We start from the raw sequence: 26,836 nt of genomic DNA on the forward strand, positions 1-26,836 counted from the left end.
TCGCTACTCCCCAACCCTGTAGATAGATAGATTGATGTTTGGATGTGGCTCACAGAAAATTAAGTGATGCGTTTTTACTTCCGCTGCGGTAGGTGTCGCTGGCGTCGCGTTTCTGTCCCAAGCTTAAACAAAGAAGAAGTCACGTGTGATTGTCAACAAGAGCTATCTGTCAGAGCAGCAGAAATGTCAACAGATCGCCCTAATAGAAACTGTCAGATGATTACGGTTCAGAATTAATGAGAACTTTTCCCGGTGGTAAGTTTAGTCACCAATATCGAGTGAAAGCTCAAGTAGTTTACTGCATGTGGACAGCTCGCTAACTAGACAACCTGCCCATCTACAGATAACTGAAAACGATATGTATGTTTTGTACTAATATGTAGCTTCGCTTTAGAATAGAAACTGAACAATTGTATCACTGGCTTGCTTTCGGGAAAGGGAAAGATGTACACTGGTGTGAATAACTTCTCATTGTCACCCTGCCTGTACTAGTGCACAGGCCACAAGTAACAATGCAATGAAAGCGTACTGTCCTGCATAAACAAATGTATCATGATCAAGCCTCTATACTGTAGACCTCAAATGGGGGAAAGATGCTCGAGTGAATTGTGTGGTTAGAATGGTTAAAATTGTCTTGTGATTCTCTTTTCACCATGAACCTGTCACTGCACTGTGCTGGTAAATACACCCTTTTTGTTCTGATTGGTTAGCAGTGCATAGACATTTTATAATTCTGTATTTGAAAATGTATGCTATTTTATTTGCCCAGATTTCTCCATCAGTGGGAACACAGATCCATAGGGTAATCATGACAACCCATCCAGCACCACTCCCCTTGAGGGAGTTTTGCCCCCTCTACTACCTTCTCAATGCCATCCCTGCTAAAGTACAGAAAGGTTTCCGTACTGTGCTGGTCTACTTGACTGCTTTGGACAGCAACACTGATTATATTGCAATCGGCAGCAGCATTGGCATGCTGTATCTTTACTGCAGGAGAGTAAGCCAGATTAATAAATACAATTTAGAGGTAAGACAGCAGTGCTATTTCCACATACGTCTGCACTTACAGTTGATCTGAAATTAGGCTTTTGTTGAGGTATTGTTTTTATTTTGTTTTATGTAATAAATCTGATTTCTTTTGTAATAGGGCAAATGTGAGGCCATCACTACAGTGAAGTTGCTGAGTTGTTTTGATGATCTTGTGGCTGTTGGGACAGCGTCAGGCAGAGTTGTTTTCTTTCAGCTTGTGTCACCATTGCCTGGCAGAAATAAACAGGTACAGCTGAGTTTCTTAATATACACACCAAGTTCCAAGGGTTTTTTATTAAATGAGAGACATTAAAGTGGAGAGTCTATTTTTTTCATAATTGTTATTTATTTTACTTTATATTATTTAGACAAAGATTCCACGATAATTTCATTATATATAACATTTTAACTTTAAATGTGTGTAATTGCAAATATAAAGGTTAAAATGTGGTGTAACATCATTATTCAAAATATAGCAGTGGTTCAAAAATGTTTATTTTTTTTCTGTCCACTAGGAGTGGGCAATATGACCAAAATTTATATCGCAATATCGAAATATATCACAATATAGTAAAAGTTTTCTGGAAAATCAATTAAAATTGATCTATTAAATACATGTAAAAATTTTGCATGCTTCATTTTGAGGTCGTAAAACAGATTGCTTGTATTACGAGTGATAATCGTCATGCAACACAGTTTGCACACCACAGATGTCACTGTTTTAATAACATGCTCCTCTTCATTTTCTTTTTATTTCTTTTTTTTTCTCCCCAATTTGGAATGTCCAATTCCCAGTGTGCTCTAAGTCCTCGTGGTTGCGTAGTGACTCGCTTCAATCCGGGAAGCGGAGGACGAATCTCAGTTGCCTCCGCGTCTGAGACCGTCAATCCACGCATTTTATCACGTGGCTTGTTGAGCGCATTACCGCGGAGACATAGCGCGTATGGAGGCCCACGCTATTCTCCACGCCATTCACGCACAACTCACCATGCGCCCCACTGAGAGCGAGAACCACACATTATAGTAACCACGAGGAGGTAACCCCATGTGACTCTACCTCCCTAGCAACCGGGCCAATTTGGTTGCTTTGGAGACTTGGCTAGAGTCACTCAGCACACCCTGGATTCAAACTCGCGACTCCAGGGGTGGTAGTCAGCGTCAATACTCCCTGAGCTACCCAGGCCCCCGCCTCTTCATTTTCTTGACTTGTTTGGGAGTTGTCCCATTCTTTGGAGATCTCTTTTTCCAATAGGGTTTTTCATGGGTAAAAAATGATTGCACGAGTGATCCCGCTTGTTCTCCTGTCTTTGGAGCACAAATTTTGGGAAGCCTGCTGGACCCGCTCGCACTTGCGTGCTCCAGAAATAGCATGCCTCACACTCTCGTGAAACAAATGCGCGTGTCAGATGAGAAACATATGTATTGCTTTTGAAGAGCCTATCACAAGATTGGGGGCAGTGGTAGCTCAGCGGTTAAGGCTCTGGGTTACTGATCAGAAGGTCAGGGGTTCAAGCCTCAGTACTGCCAAGATGCCATTGTTGGGCCCTTGAGCAAGGCCCTTGACCCTATCTGCTCCAGGGGCGCCGTATCATGGCTGACCCTACACTCTGACCCCAGTTTAGCTGGGATATGAGAAAAAAAAGAGTTTCACTGTATATGTGCAAATGTATAATGTGTGATAAATAAATATAATTATAATTCAATTATAAGATGATGAATTTGCTTGGGCGACAGCAGAACAAACCCTGTCCATGTTTCATCAAGTCTCACGTGAAGCACATGGATTTTTACACACGCGATATACTCAATATAATCGATAATCTCTATAGATTAACACTTTATATCATCGCCACGATATCCAGTATATCGACATATCACCCAGCCCTACTGTCCACATAATAAAAGAGCATAAAGTGCAAAGACGTTTAACTGATCCAATGAAAGAAGATTGTAAAGTGATGAACTGGTAAAGCAGGCATGGTGTCACCCTAATTTTGTGGTCTTGTTGCAGCTGAGAAGGTTTGATGTGGTGGGCTTGCACAAAAGCACAATTACAGCTCTAGCATGGAGTGCTAATGGTATGAAGCTCTTCTCTGGTGATGATAAAGGGAAGGTGGTCTACTCTGCTGTGGACCTGGACCAGGTAAGCCTGATTTTGGGTCAAATGTCTTAAAGCATGTCTTTGCTAGGCCCAGCCCTTCTAAATATTCCTGGCATTCATATATACGCAAGTGACAGTTTTGGAGTGTAGAATTTTTCACAGTGTTTAATGGCTGAGAATGGGTGCATGTTCTGTGTTCTTTAGGGAGTGTGTAACCCAGTGATTCTCTTTGAAGAGCCTTCAGCAATAGTTCAGTTGGAGTACAATCAGAAAGTCCTTCTGGTTTCATCCCATCAGCGATCAATGCTCTTCTATACACAAGAGCAGTCGCATCAGCAGCTGGGCACTAAACCACGAAAAAGGTATAACACCTCAACCCATGTTTTCCTGAAAGTGACCGTCAAGTGTTAGAGTTGGAACGCGTCCTCGCACCTGAAAAAGATAGTTGAGTGGAGCAGAACGCAGGTGTCTCAAGACTCATTTAAATAAAAATCAAGTTCTTTTAACTTGGCACGGCGTCTTAGAAATGCATGGTGCAACTGTCAAAGATGTCTGTCTATCGCATGTTTACATAGAAAAACAATTGAAAAACAGTGCAGACGGACGTAAATGCATTCTGCGTGAACGGCCCCTTACTCATATTTTCCTCCCATTAGTTCATTAGTAGTGATTTTAAGCTCAGTAACTTAACCCACTTATGTACAGTTCTTGATATTTGTCTTTCTTTTTAAAGCAATGGCAAGTTTGGTGCCTGCTTCCAACCAGCTCTGTGCAAGCAGAGCGATCTGGTGGTTTATGCTGCCAGGCCAGGGTTGCGTCTGTGGAGGACTGATGTGAGAGGTCGTGTGGGGGAGACACATGTCCTAAAGCCCCTCTTTAATCAGGAAGTACCTCAGTTTGAGCTCTTCCCACGTTCAGGCCCCACCGGTGGCTACAGACCTTCAGACAGACAGTTGGGATTGGTTAGCTGCTTCCTGAAAGAGGGCTGGGTCCTCAGCTGGAATGAATACAGTGTTTATGTTGTGGACTGCACCAATCAGGTATGAATATTTATTCTAGATCTCTGTTTAAATAAAATTCAGTTTGAGTCATTCTATAACAAAATGTATATTGTTTCAATATGAGGATTTACTCACAGTCGGTCAATCAGCATCTAAACTGAAATGCGCTTTGAGTGTTTGTCAATGCAAAGATAATTTGTAATATTGTTCCTCATTCTTTCAAAGGTTATCATTGGAGGATTGGAAAGCAGTGGAGATATAGTGTCTGTGTCATGCACTGAGAATGAAATCTTCATTCTGAAAGGAGATCGGGACATTCTGCGGATCTCAAATTGCCCTGAGGGATTGGTTTCCAACTGTGAGTTGCAGTTCTGATGCCATAATGGTAGTTTTAGTCATGCACTCTGCTCCATCAGCAGTACTCAGACATTAAGGGGAAAAAGCATGTTTTGCCCTTGGCACTGTAATAATTGCTATGTTTTTACTTAGTCATGCTTCATAGAATGAAATGGTTTGAATCATACCTTATGTAGTGTTTGTTGATGCATTTCTCTCTCACTTTCTCTCCCTCTCACACACACTTAAACAAACATGGATTTTATTGCATGAGATACCATAAGTATAAAATCTGCAAAGAAATTATGCTTTTTCTCAGAACTTTTCTTAGCTAATTTTGCAATTGTTATAATTTTTGTCCATTATTATGATTAGCAAATCTTCTGTCCCTGAGTCTGACAGCCAAAAGTGTCCAAATAACTTTTCTGTAATTAAAAATCGAACAAACTTTTTGTGAAATGTTTTGCTCGAATAGTGTGCTTTTGCTTTCTTTCTTTAAAATAAATGTCACTTAGTTTGATATTTTGTTATCTAATGCAATGACATTCTTACATTTAAGTGTGACCTAAGTGTACAAATATATTTGGGGACCAATGTAGGTCCCTATGAAATCCATTTTATTTTTTTCCCAATTCCGTTTTATTTTTTCCCAAATTTCGTGTTTTCTGTTTTATCTTCTCTGAATTCTGGGTTTTAAAGTTAATTACATTTTATCATTAAAAAAAACAGTCTAATCAAATTAATTCATTGAATTTTAATCAAATGAAAACAGAAAAATTACTTTTCAACATACCATTGCATTATTGTTTATTGAATAAAGAGCGTCTATACTGATCATCACAGCACAATCCAAAACCCAAAATTGGATTTTTTAATTTAATTTTATTATTATTATTTTGTCAAATACAGTGCTGCACAGTAGAGCATCACAGTATTAATGAAAGCAGTGATGAAACTCTTGATTGAGATATTGCTTTAATATAATGTAAGTATTATTGGCATATAATTATTACTGTTACTAGATTGAATATTACATTTTACTATAAAGAAGTCATATACAGTATTTGTCGCATTTTTTCAATTTCAAGCTTCTAGTTAAATGGAGCTTTTATTTTGGCGTTTTGCCAGAAACCAGATGTTTTTGAAGGCTTCACTTCCCACCTCAGGAAAAGCAGTTTGCTAAATGAGCTAATTTGCTTATTAAACTGCAAAAAGCTATGATTAAATTATATAAATATAAAGTCTGCATGTGCTACGTGCTTCACAGTGAATAAAGTGCTCTGCTCTTTGTGATTAATACACACACTAATGATGTTAATGATGAAGTTAGTGTATAAGCAGTGGCTTCTCGCATTCACTTACTGTTGAAACACGCAGCTCATGCAGACCGTATATTTGTTTCATTAAATCTCAGCCTTTTGTGGTTTAATCATCACACAAGTACATATCACAATTTTAGTTTGATTAATTGTGCATTTATACATTAATTTAATCCCAAATATGTCAAATTCCGTGACATTCCGCATTTTATAATTAATTCCGTTTTTATGACTGGATTCTGCGATTCCATCCGTGTTTTCCACAATGTGGAAATCACAGGGCCCTACCAATGTATACTAATCTATCTTTCTCTTGATCTCTCTCTCCCTTTGTCACAGTTTTAGACCACTCCTACAGATCCCCTCTTTCCACACCCACCATTCTGCTGCCCCCTAACGGTGCCGTGGAAACAGCTCAGCCAATTAGAACCATGCCCATCATTACAGAGCAGGACACTCAAGCAAGTCCCAATTCAGAGGAGGTGCGTGAGGGTGTCCAGGAGTTGGAGGAGGTGCAGGAGGAGCAGCAGCATGAGGAATTCAGTCAAGCTGTCGAGGCTCTGGAGGTCACTGAGGACGTAGAGGAGCAGCAGCAGGTTAGCTTGGGTACACTGGAGTCCCGCAGTCGCAGCAGCTCCATCACATCATGGGAAAGTGCTCAGGGGATGTTGACTGCCACAGATGCCTCCACCTCAGAGCTCTCCTCCAACCGATACAGCACTATAACCCAGGAGGATTTCCAGCAGGAGCTGGTGGTCAAGGCCATTAAGCTGAAGAAGAAGGGCAAGAGGAGAAGGCAGGGTAAGAGTATCAAAGCTGTATCACATGTAGCACTCACCATGTTATGATATTATGCCTTCACATAAAACAACAATGATATATGGGAAGACATCAAAATGTGACAAAAGCACCCTTGAAAAGTTTTGAGGCTGAACAGTGCAGAGTCTAACTATTCTAACTGAACAGCAGACAACATGAAATTAAAATTGACCCTATAAATACATTCCTGGTCTAATTGTTATGATCCAATAAATTGCTGATGGATAAAATCCCACCTTATCTTTTTTCTTGTGAAATATTCTCTCAGAAATATGTCACAGTAAAATGTAAAATGGGTTGCAAATGCCATTTCAGGTTGACTTAAATTTTTCCTTCAAATCTAGTTTATATATCTTTGTGAGTCCAATGATCTTCTCCCTTCCTCTTTGTGACTTTGTAGAGAGTGGGAACTGTGTCAGTGAGCGCAGCAGCTGGTCGGAGAGCATGTTTAGTCAGGACGGTGCAGGCAGTGATGTTCTTTACACACCCATGAGCGAGCCTCCTTATGAACATATCAGCCTACTGTGCAGCAGCCTCGACCTCCACAGCACCAGCTCGCCCGACCAGGAGGGTTCAGTCTATGAAGAAACTCACAGTTCTGATGCCTTCCCACTTCAGAGCCCTCCAGAACCCTCACTGAACCAGAACCTAGAGCCTGATCAGGTTCCAGTTAACCAAACAGCAGAGACACAACCCCCTTGCCTGACATCTCTCCCTCTGCATGACATGGAGTGTCAGCCGTATATTGAAAACGGGGATGTATTTGCTGAAAATGAGCCCCTCATTGCAACTACTCCTGATGTGGACATACTCTTGGAATGCACCTTTTCATATATGCAGGCAGCTGATGATCAGGACATTATGGAGGAGCACATGAAGGAGGGCAAGAACCCCATGCAGGATTCTGCGCAACAATCTACGGAGAGTTTACATGGTGACTTTAACTTGGACTTGTCTTATGATCCCATTAGGCCACTGGGTTACTCTCCTGAACCTGAGCCAACGCCCTCTAGTGATGAGGAGGACATTTATGCCCACGGAGTGCCATCCAGTGCTAGTCTGGGCGATGGACTAAATGCTCTGAGTCTTCAGGGCTCAGCTGCTAAGAAGAAAGAGGATGAAGAGACGCAGCTCCTCAAAGCTGATCAGGTTAGAGACCTGACTAACATGGTTCTCAAGAGGGAAACATCTTGGGAGCTAATAAGTCCACAGACCAGTATCAGATCAAAATTGAGGCTCTTTTGCATAATATAGAGATTCTGCAAGTCTAAAAAAAATTCTGTCTTAAGTTGGAGCCAGATATCTTAGATTCATGATGGAACAGTATTTATTTATTTATTTATTTTTCTCCCCTTTTCTCCCCAATTTGGAATGCCCAATTCCCAATGCACTCTAAGTCTTCGTGGTGGCGTAGTGACTCGCCTCAATCCGGGTGGCGGAGGATGAATCTCAGTCTAAGACGTCAATCCGCGCATCTTATCACGTAGCTTGTTGAGCTTGTTACCGCAGAGACGTAGTGCATGTGGAGGCTTCATGCTATTCTCCGCGGCATCCACGCACAACTCACCATGCGCCCCACCGAAAGCGAGAACCACACATTATAGCAACCACGAGAAGGTTACCCCATGTGACTCTACCCTCCCTAGCAACCGGGCCAATTTGGTTGCTTAGGAGACCTGGCTGGAGTCACTCAGCATGCCCTGGATTCAAACTCATGACTCCAGTGTTGGTAGTCAGCGTCAATACTCGCTGAGCTACCCAGGCCCCCTATGATGTAACAATATTAAATGTTGTATATGTATATGCAACTTGATTGTATGATTTGTAGGACCAACAGATAATTTTGTAAGCTTTTAAATCTTACCATACATAGTATAACTGTCCATTTACATTTAAATATACAAAAAATTCTGGTATATTTAAGTTTAGTTGGTCTTAAAAGGGTCTTGAGTTTAACTTCATGAAACCTACAGAAACTCTGTAATATTATGTAATAAATGAGTAATAACATGTAACAGACAAGTAGGAAGGTTGTAACAAGCCTTGTCATAAATGTATTTGTATAACACTGTAGTAATGTCCATGGCTGTTTTCAGAAAAACAACTACATATAAAACATATAGTATGTAGTCATAAGTGCAAAAACATTATAAATATATTTCTTTTTAAAGTTGGCTGAAAGCTGGATGGGTTACAGTGGGCCTGGCTGTGGCATCCTCAGTCTAGTCGTGACAGACCGGTATATCTGGTGTCTGGACTGTAAAGGAGGTCTTTTCTGCAGTGGTCTTCCAAACAGTAGCTTGAGCTGGCAAAAGTTTGAGGAAAATGTCCATCAGGTGGCTTTGTCCCCATCAGGTAAGCAAGCACTTTTTGATGGTTTTGAGGACTCTAGACTAAGATTAGTCTTGGGATTTTTGTATTTTTTTTTTAACTTTTAATTATTACTTTTAATCTTTAGATTGAAATGCACTGAAAAAATGACTAGTAAGATTTACTTAACTTTTATTTCACAAGTTTTTGCACAGTTTTTTAAAGTACATTTTATTGGTATAAAATTAAATCAACTTTATTTTATGACATAATATTGATTAAAGTGAGTGAGTACATTTAACTTGAGTTAATACAGTAACTTTTACATACAAATCTGATGTACATGGTACTTAAATAAACGTAGCAAAATTTCAATGAACATTTCATTAGAGAACTTAACATTTTGAGCTTTCCTGTGTCTCATACCACATGACATACTTAAACCTTTCACAGGAAAGCTTAATGCATGCTATATAGTCTATTAGACAACATCACCTTGCATTACAGGTGATTGAAACAAGATACAGAGTTGCGCACTCAGACCTCAATACTTGGTGCACAAAACACAATGACGTAACAATCAGCAGATAATTTTTTGGATCATGAACATAGAGCTGCACAATTAGTCGAAAGAATTATCGAGATTACAATTACAGCTGCTGTAATTAACTAATCATGAAAAGTGTCAGTTACATCATTCAATTTAGATATATTCTTTTCTTGCAATAGACAATCAGAAATGTGCATGCATGCAATACACAATCAGAAAATCTGTTTAAATTAGTTTAGCATATCAGAAACAACAACCTAGTATTCTAGTATTGTTGTGTTGCACACTTTCTGTGTATAATTTATTCAAAATGTAAACAAAATTTGAAAACACTTGTTTTTTATGCAATAAAGCAATTCAGGAACAATTATCATCTTGTTTTGGATGTGTAGCCTACATAAAGAATATGGCATGCAGTTGCCCACAATATGTATTTTAATTGAAATGAATAATTGCAATTACAGTATCAAGTGAAATGATCATCAATTATGATTTTCATCATAATCGTGCAGCCCTAATGAATGGGCAATTTTGAGTAGAAAATTAACTTCAGACTTCACAAAACAAGCAGTTACCAAAGGTATCATCAAAACCAGCAATAAAAAATGGCTTAAATGAACATGCAAACAGTGAAACCATGCAAGATCATTAATTATTAAAGCCTGGCGAATGCTGGGAAAAATTTAAGTAAAATGTACTTATTTACATTTGAAATTTACTCAAATTAGAGAATAAATATGACAAGGTTTTCTATTTTAGGATTGGTACATCATAACGCATTGTGAAGATAACAAACAATCATAAATAATATTTACTTAGAAACTAGAGCTTACATTTTTAAATGTTTGAATTGAGTACATATTTAGAATTTACTTCATATTTTCAAGTTCACGCTTAAAGGGATTAGTTCACCCAAAAATGAAAATTCTCTCATCATTTACTCACCCTTATGCCATCCCGGATGTGTATGACTTTCTCTCTCCAGCAGAACACAAATGAAGATTTTTTGAGGAATTTCTCAGCTCTTTTGGTCCAGACAATGCAAGTGAATGGGTGCCAACATTTTGACGCTCCAAAAATCACATAGGTCAGCATAAAAGCAATCCATATGACTCCAGTGGCTAAATCAATATCATCAGAAGTGATAGGTGTGGGTGACAAACAGATCAATATTTAAGTACATTTTTGCTAGAAATTCTCCTTCCTGCCCAGTAGGGGGCATATACATGAAGAATGTGAATCACGAAAAACACAAGAAGAAGAATGTGAAAGTTAGGGTGCGTTCAATTCAGAAGGGCTCATCCCTTTTCCCTAATCCATTCAGAGGGTTTATCCTCCAGAGTGAGAGCTTCGGAAGGTTGAAGGATGTAGGGCTCAAAAATATCGGTAATTCGAAACAAACTTCAGCATCATCTTTCCAAGCCAACTAGCAAAAGGAGCCACTGCTGTCGCACAAAGGCTGACGCTAATGAACATCACCTGCACTTCATCAGAAATATTTAAATATGATTTTGCATCACTAACTGCTTTCAGAATGCAAACTGAAAAGAAATCATTTAAATCTTTATGACTTATGAAAAAATTAAGCTTCATGTTTAAAATTTGTTTTATTAATTTTTATAAAAAAATAAACCAATAAACAAGAAGTCTACTACAGTGCATTTATTAAATAAATAAAATGCCATTGTGTATTATTATTTTATTTTAACTCCTTTAGAATAACTAATCCAGCGAATTTACAGTAAAATAACACAAGCATTAGCCAGTTTCAAACAAAAAGACAGGGGTTTAAAATTTTAAATAGTTCATAGTAATATTTAAAAGCTTTTGTAGACTATGAAGATGAAGGGATGTCACATGTTTTTGTTTATAGAAACATAATGCAGTTGCAGCTGGTTTAATTTACACTAAATTACACTTGGCAAACATCCAGATTTGTGACATATGCTCCGGTTCCGGTCTGCTCAGCAGCGAAGTGTTCATCAGCTATTTATGAGCCCTTCGGTTTGGAACAACCCTTCAACATGGCGGTCACAATCATTCCCCCTTCGAAGTGCCCTTCGGAGGTGGATTTATCCCATTTGGAATGCAGGGTTAAAGTGGAGATTGACTGAGCAGGGAGGAGAATTTGAAGTAAAAATTGACTGAAATATTGATCTGTTTTTTACCTAGACCTATCAAATCGCTTCTGAAGACATTAATTTAACCACTGGAGTCATATGGATTACTTTTATGCTGACCTATGTGATTTTTGGAGCGTCAAAATATTGGCACCCACTCACTTGCATTGTCTGGACCAAAAGAGCTGAGAAATTCTTCTAAAAATCTTAATTTGTGCTCTGCAGAAGAAAGTAAGTCATACACATCTGGGATGGCATAAGGGTGAGTAAATCATGAGAGAATTTTCACTTTTGGGTGAACTAATCCTTTAAACTTATTCAGTGTAGAAAGTATTTAATCTTCTATGCTATATTTACTTCACAAAATAATTTTTTACAGTGTGTGTTAAGATTTGTATGTAGCAACATGGTCACATAAAAGCTACCTTTTATATTGCTATTTCAACCCTCTGTTTTCAATTGGTATTTTACAACAATAGTTTATCTAAATTGAAATTTTGTAAATAAAAACATGTAATTTGCTGACAACAATAAACCTTTGGATCTGATCCCACTGTTGTGTTTTCTCAGGCTCATTGCTTTGGAAGGTGGAGCAGAAGACTATGACTGCTTACGCTTGTGGGAAAGTCACCATCAAGGGAAAGAGACACTGGTACAAAGCCCTGGATGACACGGCTTTCGTTGCACTTGGTGATGACACTGCATGGCTCATTCGCACCGATGGTGACCTTTACCTACAGACAGGTGTGAAAAATGATGACCTCAGGTTATGATGACAGATCCCTTCTGAATGATTACTTAAAGCTCATCGTTGAGTGTTTTGCAGTGACTTTGAATTTATTATAATTTGTTGTTCTGTAAATAAATTCATAATTTGCCATTTTGTAATATTTCGCTATGGTTTGACATAACTGTAAGGTACAGAACCGCAGGTGAAATCAAAAGTTTTCAGGTGCCGTTTCACTTTTTGCCCACTAGATGGTATAGTATGTACTTGGTTAATAGCCCATTGTGTTTGGAAAGCTAAACTAGCAACAATGGCATAAGCAATAGTCATGCTGCATATGGCATTTGTATGTGCATTGTTATACTAGGTTTTTCCCTGTTTTTCTCCCTGATTTCTTTACTCTAAAGAAGTGTTACTTTGGGCTGGGCTCTGCTTTGGCTCTTATGTAATAGTGAAGAGCATAATCAAGGGCAGCTAGCCTCGTGCTGGCGGTGCCAGTTACCTCACAGCTCTGTTAAAGCCTTATCATCCCAAAATGACATCTGCCAGTCCAGCAGAGGTCATAAGCTGCAGTACTGTGTATTACTGTAATAATGAACATATACAGTGGGGTTCAAAAGGGTTTTGAAAAATGTAAAACAAAGCAATGACATAAATAATATAAATTAATAAGAAATATTTAAGATTCTGCTCTATATATCTATAGATCACTAATCCGATAAGAAAATGTTAAATTTTAAAAGTTAAATTAGAAAACTGAAGTGGATTCAGACTTTTGAACTCCACCTCCTGCAGGACCTGTTGTTTACAGGAATCATGTATTAGAAGAGTCATGTTTTTGGAAATGTGATGTGAAAGTTCTCCTTTATGCCAGTTCTCAAATAGTTTCGGATTTCATCAGAAAGTTTAACCAACCAGACTAATTTCATACTTGTATATATATACCATTCATTTAAAGTATACATTTAAATAGCTGAAATACTATTGCTGCTTTTTATGTGTACTCAGGGCTAAGTGCAGACAGGCCATGTGCTCGGTCAGTGAAGGTGGACTGTCCTTGCCCTATGGCGCAGATGGCAGCACGGGGCAGTGTGGTGTGGGCACTGAGCGAGCAGAGGGGGGTGTTTTACAGAGAGGGTCTCAGCAGCTACTGTGCAGAGGGGGAGCAGTGGAAGTATGACACCGTCAGGTATGTCTTTGATCCCGATTTTCCATGATCAGATTGTGGACAGATATAAAGGACTGTAAGCTAGATCTAACCTTATCCATTATAACTGCATTATTTTGAATAGAACTGCTTTATATTCATAATGAATATTTTGTATATAGGCTGCCAAATTTTAGTTCTTGTCAGATGATAATTGATATATTTAAAGGCATGTTGATATCTTTTGTACAGAAGGGCATTAAGTGAAAGTGAAAATACTGAAGTGAAAATACTGTATATTCTAATGTTGTTTGTTTGTTCTCAGTGAGAGCCAAGGTCTGGAACCTATCTGTATTGCTCTGGGTGAGAACAGCACAGCCTGGGCACTAGACACCAGTGGCAGCCTATATTTCAGAACAGGGGTCACAGCTAAAAAGCCCCAGGGTGAAGATGACCACTGGTGGCAGGTACATACTGTATGTTAAACACTACCTTTTGACAAATCTCTAGATCAGTGGTTCTCAGTGTTGGCCTGCTTTTTGGATAAAAATAAGACACTAAAGACTACAAATATGAACCATCTCGTGGTTGCAATTTTCTTCAATATCTTTCCTAATAGGTAAGCATCACAGACTATGTGGTGTTTGATCAGGGCAGTCTGTTCCAGACTCTGATCCAGGCTACACAGAATGTAGCCACGGCTACTAGAGCTCCAGTGGAGCGGGTGGCAGAGCGTCTTCGTGTGGCCTTTCTCTCCCAGCACTCCCAGTGCCAGCCCAGCCTCATCAGCGTGAGCAGCAATGGTGTCTGGATTGCTTCTGGACACAATGAGTTCCATGTGGCCAAGGGCAGCCTCATTGGTATGTCACGTGTAGCACTGGTAGCTTAAAATTTAAATATTCTGTTTTATTGGCTGATGTCTTTTAGACTATTTATATTTTTAAATATCACAAAGCCCCTGTCAGTTTTATGCTGACGTTCATTATTTTATATTTATTTTCATGCAGGTACATTTTGGAGGAATGTTGTACCCAGAGGAACAGCCTCTGCCACGAAATGGTCCTTTGTGTTCTCCTCTGCTGTTCCAGCCAAAGAAGGTATGTAGATATCCCACCTCTTCACATTCATGCCCCTGTGGTATCTGGTGTCCAACAGGAAACCATGAAACATAGTTGTACTTTGGTTGCTTACATCACAACTTTGTAGACTGCCTATGTATGGTCATTATTTCTACTCTCTAGCTTAAAGGGATAGGTTACTTAAAAATTAAAATTCTCTCATCATTTACTCACCCTCATGCCATCCCAGATGGCAAAGATTTTTAGAAGGATGTCTAAGCTCTGTAGGTCCATCCAATGCAAGTGAATGGTGACCAGAACTTTGAAGGTCCAAAACGCACATAAAGGCAGCAGGAAAGTAATCCATACGACTCCAGTGGTTAAATCCATATCTTCAGAAGCGATTTGATAGGTGTGGGTAATCTGTTTCTCACCCACACCTATGATATCGCTTCTTAAGATATGGATTTAACCACTGGGGTCGTATGGATTACTTTTATGCTGCCTTTTTCAAGGCTTGACATTAACACCCACCCACCCGCCAAATGCAGGTAGAAATCGGCAGTTGTGGGTAACTCCGTCACTCTTACTAGCCAATTTGGCAGGTAGCCGCAGCCAAGCAAATTTAATTGTATTCATCTCACGTTCAGTGCTTTATAAGCAGTAAATATCCTTCTCATATCTGACACGTGCATCTCCACGAGGCGAATGAAGCGTGGTTTTGCATGAACCGCCGCAGCGCACATCAGCGTGCTCCAGAGATAGAACCAGAGCTCTGGGACAGCGCAGACTGAAACTTGCGTGATTCAGTCGGGCTTCGTTATTGCGGCAGCTGGCGGAGGCCTCTAAACTTATGTGACCCGTTTGAATTCTACAAAGAACGTTCTAGTAAAAAGCTCTGTATGGAGGAAGTCGAACCTCTCAAACTGCTAGATAGCCTTGACATTATAAACAGTACTGATGAGGTAAAGAGATAACAGTGCGCCATGCATCGACATCTATTACAAGGTTTTTAAAATACACATCATCATCCAAAATAAAATGATTTAACTGCAGTAACGCTAACTGGTATCTGCTATATATGCATATTAAATTGATTAGGGTGAGTCCATAAGACTTCATTTTTATTAATAATAATTATTCAGTCCATGAAGGAAAAAAAGATTCATGTATTTTTCCTTTTTTGGAAAAAGATGCAATGAAAGTAAATGAAGTTTAATCTACCCAATATCTCCTTTTTTACTTCATGGAATTATTAACTGTGAAAGTTGTAGTTAAAGGTTTCAAGGCTATTAGTTTTTCATTAGTTTTTATATTTTCAAAAAATAAACTAGAGTATTTTTTAGAAAGACTATCTACATTAGCCTAACCGCAGTATTGTGGTTCCATTCATGGTCTGACCTGTGGTTATGGCCTGATTATTACAAATGTCTTTGTTAAAAAATGGTAAACATTTGTATAGGCAAGTACAATTTAGAAAAGTTTAATCTGGGCTTCCATGGACAGATGGAAAAATTATTGACAATGTTTTCCCCTTGTTCTATCCTACTCCTGTTCTAACTGTCATGTTTGCATTCAGGTATTCTAAATATTACTTAAATCACTAGGCCTGTGTACTGCTGAACTCATATAATTCTTGTTCAAATAAAATATCCAAAATAAGTGCATGCAGTTACAGTCTCCATTTTGGCTAGTGAAAATTCTGAGTGGCCAGTGACTTTGGAATACCTCTAGCCACAGTGACTGGTGAGCCAAAAAAGTTAATGTCAAGCCCTGGCCTTTTTATGCTTTATGGAGCTTTAAAGTTCTGGCCACCATTCACTTGCATTGTATGGACCTACAGAGCTGAAATATTCTTCTAAAAATTTTGTTTGTGTTCAGCAGAAGAAAGAAAGTCATACACATCTGGGATGGCATGAGGGTGTGTAAATGATGAGAGAATTGTTATTTTTGGGTGAACTATGCCTTTAACTTTAGCCCAACCACATTTGTAAGAACCAGCTTAGACTCTCTGATGTCTTCAAAACTCATCTCATAGTATGTCTTGGTGTCTTCACAGGGAGTTTCCTGTGGTTAGGCCAGAGCAGGAAAGACCTGTTCTGCATCCAGGATCAGGACCTACAGATGCGGCCCTTCAACATTCAGTTCCCTCCAGATGTAGAGATGGTGCAGCTCTCGGCCTGCCGTGATGCTCTGTGGGGCTTAGATCACTATGGCCGTGTCCACATCCGCTCTTTATCAGCCTGTTGCCTCACAGGAATGCACTGGACACTGCTGGATCTCAGCCAACTCGGTAAGAGAATTTTCTTTCCATAGACAATGGTTTTATCAGTGGGTCACATGCCGGCTAAATTTAAACTCATGAAATGTGAAAACACCAAACTGAAAATCTAGATTAGATTGATCAAGTAAATACCAAAAAAAAAAAAAAAAAAGTGTACATAGTTTACAATTTAAACAGTGTTACAGTAATAAGAATTCGATTGTTTTGCATAGTGGTACTGAGGAAGGGGGTGATGGTGTTTAATTGTCATGAAATATTTGTTATTAAATCAGTATAAAGTTGATTGAGGACTTAATCTGCTCTAGAACAACACTGTCTTTACATGCGTTTTTAACAGACTTTTCATGTTTAGTCCTTGCTTACATTGCAAAAAATGGTCCCAAATGGGTTAATTAGTTAAAATGGTTTAAATAGTTCTATATTAATGGGTTAATTATCATCATAATTAAGGTAATCCTAATTCTAAAAATTGCCTTTTTTATAAGCAAGATATATTTATTTATTTATTTAGATTTTGGGGTGACCCGGACATATTCATGACACACTTAGTAAGATTCACTTGATCAGGCTGTAAAGCTGATTTTATTTACAGTATATCATCCTCATGAAAGCGATCTTTTGAAATAAAGAGAAATATCTGCCACAATTATTTTTGTGCTTATGTGTGTGCGCTCACTATGATAGCACTTAAAGGGATAGTTCACCCAAAAATGAAAATTATCATCATTTACTCATACTCATGTCATCTCAGATGTGAATGACTTTCTTTCTTCTTCTGAACACAATGAAGATTTTTAGAAGAATATCTCAGCTCTTTAGCTCCATACAATGCTAGTGAATGTTGACCAAAACTTTGAATCTCCAAAAAGCTTATAAAGGCAGCATAAACGTAATCCATATGACTCCAGTGGTTTAATTAATGTCTTCGTAAGCGATAAGATCGCTTTGGGTTAGAAAAAAATCTATATTTAAGTTCTTTTCACTATAATTGTTTACTTCTGGTCGTTCTCTAGTGCGTGTTCATAAGATGAGTTCATGCATTTGGCATGTTCAAATGAAAGCAAAACCAATGAAGCTTGTGAACAGCGTTCTGTTGTAAATAAACCAAACCGCACTTCCGGTTGTATTGTGTCACTTCTCGCGTGAACATACCAACGCGCTTACTTCACTCGAGAGGCTGTGTGAACTTGGTCCTCTCATTTACGTTCATTAGAGAGCAACTAAAAGCAAACACTTATAGTGAAAAGGACTTAAATATTGATCTGTTTCTCACCCAAAGTGATCATGTCGCTTTAGAAGACATTAATTTAACCCCTGGAGTCGTATGGATTACTTTTACTATGACCGTCTGTGCTTTTTGGAGCTTCAAAGTTCTGGTCACCATTCACTTGCATTGTATGGACCTACAGAGCTGAGATTTTCTTGTTAAAATCTTCGTTTGTGTTCTGCAGAAGAAAGAATGTCATATACATCTGGGATGGCATGAGGGTGAGTAAATGATGAAAGAATTTACATTTTTGGGTGAACTATGCCATAAATAGTCGTCCTCATGATGATGTGTTTGACACATGATTCTGATTATTTGGTTAGATTTTACTGCTCTTCAAGTTCTCAAGTGTCATTTGCACAGGTCATGTGTGACGGAATGATGCATATCACACATACCTCACAGGGGACCCTCTCCTGTTCCCTCCTGCTTCAGATTTCCATGTCCCCTGCCTGTTCACACAGTATGCTGCTGACCAACTTATGTCGTATTCATGAGCAAACAGCCCACACCCACTGAGGATATGCTTTTCTTAAAGACACTTAGCATTACTTCTCTTTCACTTTAAGAGGTTTGTAATGAAATGTACATTTAATTCCTCCTTTAATTACCATTTCTTGGGATCAGTGAGCTTCCAACAAGTTGAAAAGCAAGCAACGGTTTCATGTATCAAAACCGCCTGTTACTAAGGGTGCTGTTTATATTTTTAATTGGAGCAGGTGGTTCTTGCATAACACATGTTTTGTAATAAAGCCGGAAAGCTATGTGTCAAAGTTCATGAAAGAAAGAGATTGAGTTTTGCAGTGATTAGACATCAGGTATGCACTAAACAAACACTCACTCAAAAAATCAGCATATTGGAAAAAAGTTCAAAATGTCAACCTGTGTCGAACGTAAACAATGCAACCATCCATACACCTCTATTTGTTAACTGTTCGGGTATCCACTGTGAAATGACAATGCAGGCTGATGTAATCCGATTATATCAGACATATTTTAATTACATGGCTTGCACTGCATTACAATCAGTGTTAAATCAACAGCATGAGGCATTTGTTTATGGAATGCAAGTGTGTGTCTGTGCATGTGTGTTTGTGCTGTGAGAGGATGGAGACACAAATAGGCAGAGCCATGTGATGGGAGCAACTGTAGCTCTGCTCGTCTCGGGTTGTTTGCGTTGGGTGACAATATGAAGGACAAGTCTGGGGCTAGTCCTGGATGTATGATCATTTTTAGACTGGGTACAAACAGACTGAACACATGATGTTTCCTTCATGTTTCCTTTAAACCAAGACACATGTGTTGTTGGACTTCAGTTGGTCTAATGAAGTGTCTGGATAAACATGCAGATTCTTTGGATGTTAGCTAAACAGTTAGCCAAAAAAATAAATAATTAGAATTATGGCTGCCATAATTAAAGCTGACTGAGGTGTGTAATTTCTGCGTCACTAGCATCAGAAGTTTAAATTAGTCTATAGGTCTATCAGTAATGACTGCCGAGTTTTATGCAGTCAACTTTACACGCATTTACACTCACTGAGCACTTCGTTGGGAGAACTGTGGTCCTAAAAATGTGCCAGACATGGTCTTCTGCTGTTGTAGCCCATCCGCCTCAAGGTTCGACGTGTTGTGCATTCTGAGATGGTATTCTGCTCACTATAATTGTACAGAGTGGTTATCTGAGTTAACCTAGACTTTCTGTCAGCTCAAACCAGTCTGGCTATTTTCTGTTGACCTCTCTCATCAGCAAGGCGTTTTCATCCACAGAACTGCCGCTCACTGGAGGATTTTTGTTTTTGGCACAATTCTGAGTAAACTCTAGAGCAGGTTCCCCAATTAGTTTCACCAAGGGCAAAATTCTGTCAACAATACAAAGTCAAGGGCCACTGCCATCAATGTAATGATACACTTTTTTGTGCTGCTGCTATGATTAATATTATTATTATTATTACTGTTGTTGTTTTTATTATTTAAAGAGTCACACATAAAGATTCTGATTTTTATGTGTACTTTTTCTCAGTATTAGTAGACTGTTTTATTTATTCAACCAATTAGGAACATTTTGTTTGTATACAGATACAAAAAATTACACAACTTTGTCTGCTGGAAGAAAAAAAAGTTTAATGAACAATCTGGATCTCCATGTCCTCCATGCGAGTCAACTGTTCCTGCACATCTCCAAACGGAATCTACTCCCTGCACTTTCCTTAATTGCAGATTCAATTATTAGACCTATTAGCATTAATATTGTTATTGTTCTTAAGGATAATATAACAAAGAATTGCAAAAATTTCAATAAAAAAATATTGTGATTATTGATTGTGATATTATTTTTAATATTAGGCAATGCATTATATTTTTTTTCTGTACAATTTTATTCTTAATGTGCACTATTCCAAGTGTATTTGTATTATGTTATCCAGGCATTAATCCAGACATTATAAAAAGAGTTATTGACTTCAGAAGTCCGTTTGGAATATACTCGAAGCAAAATACATGTGCAAAGATAAATAGGACTTATATTTATGCAACTGTGCTCTTTACTCATCTCACTTGCATAAAAACACAGATTATATACTCCTCAGAATGCATTGACACCATGGAAAGAACATAATGAAACAGTCATTCCAAATTAGGTAAACAAATGCTTTAATAGCGTTCAATATATTAATCTCTAACAGCTGAAGGTGCGGGCATAATGAGACTGGTATAAATGTTTGTAGAACAGCAACAGCGCCACCTACTGTACAGGGGTGAAATTGTTTTGAATTTTTCTTTTTTACACACTCTGTATATAGACCTTTTGTTGGAAGTTTGTCTCACAAAATCATCACGGATTTGGTGTGAACAGGCCTTAAGCGTGGGCCAAACATTTGGCCCGCGGGCCACCTTTTGAGGAACCCTGCTCTAGAGAATGTTGTGTGTGAAAATCCCAGGAGATCAGCAGTTACAGAAATACTCAAACCTGCCCATCTGGCACCAACAATCATGCCATGGTTGAAATCACTGAGATCAAATTTTTTCCCCATTCTGATGGTTAATCTGAACATTAACTGAAGCTCCTGACCCGTATATGCATGATTTTATGCATTGCACTGGTGCCACACAATTGGCTGATTAGATAATTGCATGACTAAGTAGGTGTACAGGTGTTCCTAATAAAGTGCTCAGTGAGTGTATGTTTCACTTTTGTTCGTGGTTGCACACAAAAAAATGTGCTGAAGAAACAGCACCTGAAGAAACATTAGAACCACACTGAAAAGCATTTTTGGTCATTTGGAATTGTTTTGGATTTGCTAGATGTTGTGCCACTTTAAAATCTATATTTATTTAGAGTTTTTATGCCTCGCAAATTAATAATTGCAATCACAATTACAATCAAAGGAAATAGTTATGGTTTTTGTAATAATCATGTGGCAAGAGTCTAAATCTCATGAACCTTCAAGTGTACTGTGTCTCTTATTCTCATTAAGATGTTTCAGGAAAGCCCTTAAAATGCTACTAAATAAAAAACACTAATGGCTTTGAAAAAGTCCATCCTGTGAATTGAAGTGTCAGCTTTGCTTTATCTTGTTCTATTCATAATGATTCAGCACAGCGTGCAAAGAGCTCTTGTGACCAAAGGCCACGGGTGTGATGACATATAAGCAATCTATTGTTTTCATTCATTGTGTTCATCAGACCCCCACAATGTTCTTCCTATTGATTTGGTAGATAGGCGTGTTTAATACTATCAGCCCAGTGAAAGAATGTGAAACACAACATCAATAGGAGATAAAGTAGATTTTAGGAGTTTTTCAGTTTTGGATTGGTGACTGGAAATATATTCAGTTTGAAATAGATTCGTAGTCACAGTGGCCACCAAAGAATATTTGGAGACTTAAGCCACACACAAATGTATGAATTTAATTGCTAGAGAACAAAATATCAAACCAAGTGGCATCTGCAAACAAACTGCTTGACCTTTTCTACATTTGTTTAACATTTATTATTAATTTATATTGTCTGACAACTAGAATGTGTCCAAATAGCTTTATTTTGAACTGTATATCTATTGTTTTAGAATGTATAAACAAAATTATTTTTTGTGAAATTTTTGCTTTATAAAGTGTATCTTCTTTAAAATGAATGTCACCTGATATGTAATACAATGATATTCATGCAGCTTTCTGGGGCCACTGTATACGAACAGTGACATTGCAGTGTCCATATTACATATTGTTAATCATAATTATAAAATATTAAGCACAATCATATTACTTAGTACTTACATATGTAATTACACTGTAACAAACACTAATAGAAAATGTAATGACATGGACAGGACAGTGTTGATATGGAAAGAAAAGAGAAAATTTGTGTCAGTGTATCGCATGTTGTGTTAAGATTAGCTATCTAAGTCCTTAAAACAAAGCCGTCGTTATGCTCTATGACGTCAAAGAATAGCTGCGTACAGTTCTAGACTCCCCCCCACTGTCCTGCTAAATGTAAGCTACTCTCCAAATGACATTGCTTTATAATCACAGGGTTTTAGTTTGGAAAATTGGCCATGGATGTCCTTGGCATATACATTATTGAAATGGTGCCAAATGTGATGTATGGTTTCAGGAGCTTAAGTCAGACACACTGCACAAGGTCACGGTGTGTTCTGTCAGTCACCACCTGATGGATTGTGATGGCTGAATATTAACACTTACCCTAATATTGACCCTAATCCTAACCCTTAAACTTGTTGTTTGTGTCCCACTGGTCATCCTTTTATTATGGCAAAACTTTATGTACCTTACAGTTGGGTTTAAACTTCCTGGGGTTTCACCCATCTGGTATGTGTTAGTTGACCTGTCTATACTGAAATCTCTCTCTGTCTTATTCTCTTTAATGCCCACTCACAGGGCACGTGCGGTTTCTCAGTTTGTCCTGTGGCAGTCAAAACGTTTGGGCATGTGATGCTAATGGCATGGTGTATTTTCGGGTTGGAACTCAACCTATGAACCCCAGCATGATGCTCCCTGCATGGATCTGCATTGAACCTCCTGAGCAGGTAAACAAACAACAGTTTCACCTGTGCTTGACTGTACTGGCTGCATAATAAACTTTGCAATGTAGACAGGCTTACTGTACATGCATCCAGTGGTATATTACTTGAAGACAGATCAAACTTATATCACATTTATTGTCTGTAGTAAGTTTAATGTCGGTTTTCCTGTTTGAGTTGCTATCAAATCAGCTCAATTTTGAAATTAAATTAAATAAATATGTACATTTAAATCTCTTCTGATTCTTCACAATTGAGAATTTAGTAGTTATATTTCACTTACTGTAATGCAGCCTCATACTGAATCTACATTTGCATTATTTTTAACAGTGATTGTAATTTTTTGATGAACAGTCATGTAAAAACTTACCTTTCATTTGGTATAAACCCAATGTTGGATTATTTGACCCTTTGAAAAATCATATAGTTAACCCAAAAATGAAAATTCTGTCATAATTTACTCACCCTCATGTCGTTCTTTGACTTTCTTTCTTAAGAGGAACACAAAATGAAATGTTTTAATAAGGGTTGGGAAATTTAATGCAGTAGCGGGGGTTTTTTTTACTTCCTAAAAATTGGCATATATAAATTTCCAGGATGTACACGCTCGACTCGACTGCACATCCTAGCACAGAAACTCTTTGTGTGAAGCAGTGCACACTTATTTATTATGTGCAACGCATGTCCCAGGCATAATAAACACAGGAGCGGATTTACTGTACAGAGAATGGAGACTTCACCTGCAAGAGGTGAGCCAGATGTGGGAGCGATACGGGCAAGCTTTCGCACTGTATTTCTTTGCATTGCCCGAAAACACTGTCTCACTGTCATCTGAACCAGTGTCAAAACTGCACGAAAGAGACCTAGCGTGTGCTTGATAGAAAATAATAGTTGTGAGATTTTAAACTACAGCAAATTAAACTTCAGCATTCAATTTGTTTTGTATCTGTATGTGTAGTATCTAATAATGCATTGGAAATGTACACTTAAATTGATCTTTCCAAAAAAGCTTGATACGTATTAAATCTGCCCATTTGATCCTAGTATTATAGTCCACTGGAAAATGCCAGAAGATTTTGCCCAACCTTTTTTTATTACAGCATATCCACTGATTTTATGGCATGTGTACAGATATTTGTATTAAAGATTTATACCTGTAAAAATGTGTCTAATTTAACTCTGTCTGCAAAAAAAACATATTTTAATAATTAAAATAAAAGATGATTCTTGCAAGTTCTTTGAGACAAAGTATAAAGTAAATATATTTATGATTATATTTTAATGTTTGTTTTCATGTACCTTGATTAATTGATATTAAACAGAAAACTGCGATTAATTAGTTTTAAAAAATGTATCGATTCACATGCTTAGTTTTAATGAATAATGCAGGCTGTCTTTTTTAATACAATACCTATTGATAGAGACTCACTTTAAAGCTTAAAAAAGGGCCCAAGCGTATCAAAAAAGTAGTCCATGCAATTCCTGTGTCATATTCCAATTCAAGTGATCACGAGAACAAGGCACTTTTTGATAAAAACATAAAACGAGTCCATGATATTCTTTAAAACATCTTATTTTGTGTTCCGCATAAGAAAGAAAGTCATACCGGTTTGTAATGACATGAGGGTAAGTAATGACAAAATATTTATTTTTGGGTGAACTATTCCTTTAATTCTCCAGTTGTAAGTGCTTTTTTTCTAATCCCCATGTTCTTTTGAGCAGCCTGCTGGGCTTCATCTGATGAAAATTCAGACCAGTCCTAATGACCGCATGCTGTGGGCGCTGGATAACAGAGGCAATGTGCATGTACGCATTGGTATCACGGAAGAGATGCCTGTTGGGACCGCCTGGGAGCACATTCCTGGTAAATCTTAATTACACAATCTCATTGTTTTGTCCATTTAATATGTTTATTATTCCTGCATTGCGATTGATGGCCTGATTCAAAAGGTAAACTCATTTACATACAGTAGGGGTTTAATTAGAACAGGAATGCATTTACTTAGTTGTCAGTTCAAGTTTAAAAGAAAGTTAAACTTTTATAGGACTTCAGGCGAGTCAACTGGTATTGAGCATGAAGACTGCTTGGGTTCGCCTTCCTAACGGTGAAGTGGCTCGGCGATACGGTATTACAGAGAAGAACCCTGCTGGAGACTATTGGAAAAAGATTCCAGGATTGGTCAGCTGGCTTGCTGGTGAATATTTACAATCAAATAGAGCTAAAATGTCTACTAATATGATTGGCTATTGGCCAACTGATCCTCTAACACAGAAATTAGTAGAACTGACCAAGATGCCCTTCTTTTGCAGTGAGTCCTATGGATGAACTATGGGCAGTTACTCCTGCTGGTGCTCTTAACCAGCGACTGACCAAGATTCTGCAACTCAATAAGGGTGAAAACCATGGCAACATGGGTTCTCTTAGTGGAGAGGAGCTGGAGGAAGAGTGGGAGGTGATTTAGATGCCACAAATGGTGTCATACCCCCCAGAATCACTGTTCTGTCAAAGCTGTTTTATTTCTTTGTAGGCACTTTAGGATACATTAATGCAAAAGGATTGGTAATGTTTTCTCTCATGAGTGTATGACACACTTCTGAAACCTGTCTGCAGGTTTGATGTCATAGATAAAAATTTAAAAATGCCACTTTGCAAACTTGGTTTTACCCATGTTGTTTTATCCGACCCACATTTATTATGTTTTAATATCCACATGCACAGTTAGTCCAGTTATTTCGTTATTTGTATTGAGGCTCCGTTTACATGCTAATGCACTTTGCTCGCTACATAGTGAAAAATTTAATGTGAATCCGTTTTTAGTTGTGGTCTACTGCTTTAGATGCATACGTTATGTAAATATCTCTATATTGACCAAATACACTTGAATACATCATAATGGGTACAGGAAGCATATATATCACAATATAGTTCATACTAACCAACAAGTGGGCATTTGGAAAGGCAGAGTCTTTTTTTTTTACTTGGTAGGCATAAAATCATGGTAACATTTGGCACATAGATGTAACGTGAGTCTTAAAGAGAAAATGGTCTCTGATTTACCTCCAACTGCACTGTAGTGGTATGTTGCAGTTAAATGTGAGGTATTTTAAATGGACAGTTTGACTTTTAACAGTTAAAACAGAAAACAATATTACAATTTACTACTTGGTTGATAGAATCTATCATAGCCTGTTATGAAAAAAACTGTATTTTTATGCTGGACAAGCATTCCTTAAATACGTCCATATAAAGAATGCATCTTGATCAGTAATCTATCATAGATATCTAAATATTAATCCAGTGCAAAGTCTGATGTTTAATTTCCTCTCTCTCTTTACTGTCTGACTTTGTGAAGTATTTGTAAATCTTCCTTTTGACACCTCTGTAATGCATCATCTGCAAACAGGAGATTGAAATGGCCATGCAAGCACTTGCAAGTTGTTTTTCCTGTCATTTGGTTTGCTTTTGGCTATTCGTACATTACATATGCCATTGCGTTGAACTTGCCAGACCAGTTCTACCCCAAAAGATTTTCAGTTCCTCATTTATTTGCACAGACTGTATTGTAAGTTGGATTAAAGTGATAAATGTGGTACATTGCTGCGCCATTGTGGTGAATATGCAGCTGAATGTGAACACATATTCACCATGAACCTCTGCAGTCTTTACTCCATGTTTAGTCATGACAAACTTCCAAAATTAAAATGTTTACAAATAAATGTCTGCCTATGTTGA

At 38.0% G+C, this 26,836-nt stretch overlaps 1 protein-coding gene across 2 annotated transcripts; it reads left to right on the forward strand.

The window, feature by feature from the left end:
• The first annotated feature begins 118 nt into the window (after positions 1-118).
• LOC127455461 (tectonin beta-propeller repeat-containing protein 2-like) lies at positions 119-26,836 on the forward strand. 2 transcript variants are annotated; one of them, XM_051723380.1, is made up of 20 exons: positions 119-255; positions 770-1,027; positions 1,148-1,276; positions 3,041-3,172; positions 3,335-3,492; positions 3,864-4,170; positions 4,357-4,489; positions 6,126-6,587; positions 7,006-7,754; positions 8,777-8,960; positions 12,156-12,329; positions 13,321-13,501; positions 13,785-13,926; positions 14,079-14,319; positions 14,467-14,556; positions 16,577-16,810; positions 22,961-23,109; positions 24,826-24,967; positions 25,149-25,298; positions 25,414-26,836. In XM_051723380.1, exons 2-20 carry the CDS (start codon positions 809-811, stop codon positions 25,563-25,565), a joined length of 4,128 nt encoding a protein of 1,375 aa, XP_051579340.1. In that variant the 5' UTR covers positions 119-255; positions 770-808; the 3' UTR covers positions 25,566-26,836. The 2 variants fall into 2 exon arrangements, with proteins under 2 accessions (XP_051579340.1, XP_051579341.1); XM_051723381.1 differs by lacking the exons at positions 119-255; positions 770-1,027; positions 3,335-3,492.

This window comes from Myxocyprinus asiaticus, chromosome 17 (assembly GCF_019703515.2).
Source record: "Myxocyprinus asiaticus isolate MX2 ecotype Aquarium Trade chromosome 17, UBuf_Myxa_2, whole genome shotgun sequence".
Taxonomy (NCBI): Eukaryota; Metazoa; Chordata; class Actinopteri; order Cypriniformes; family Catostomidae; genus Myxocyprinus; species Myxocyprinus asiaticus.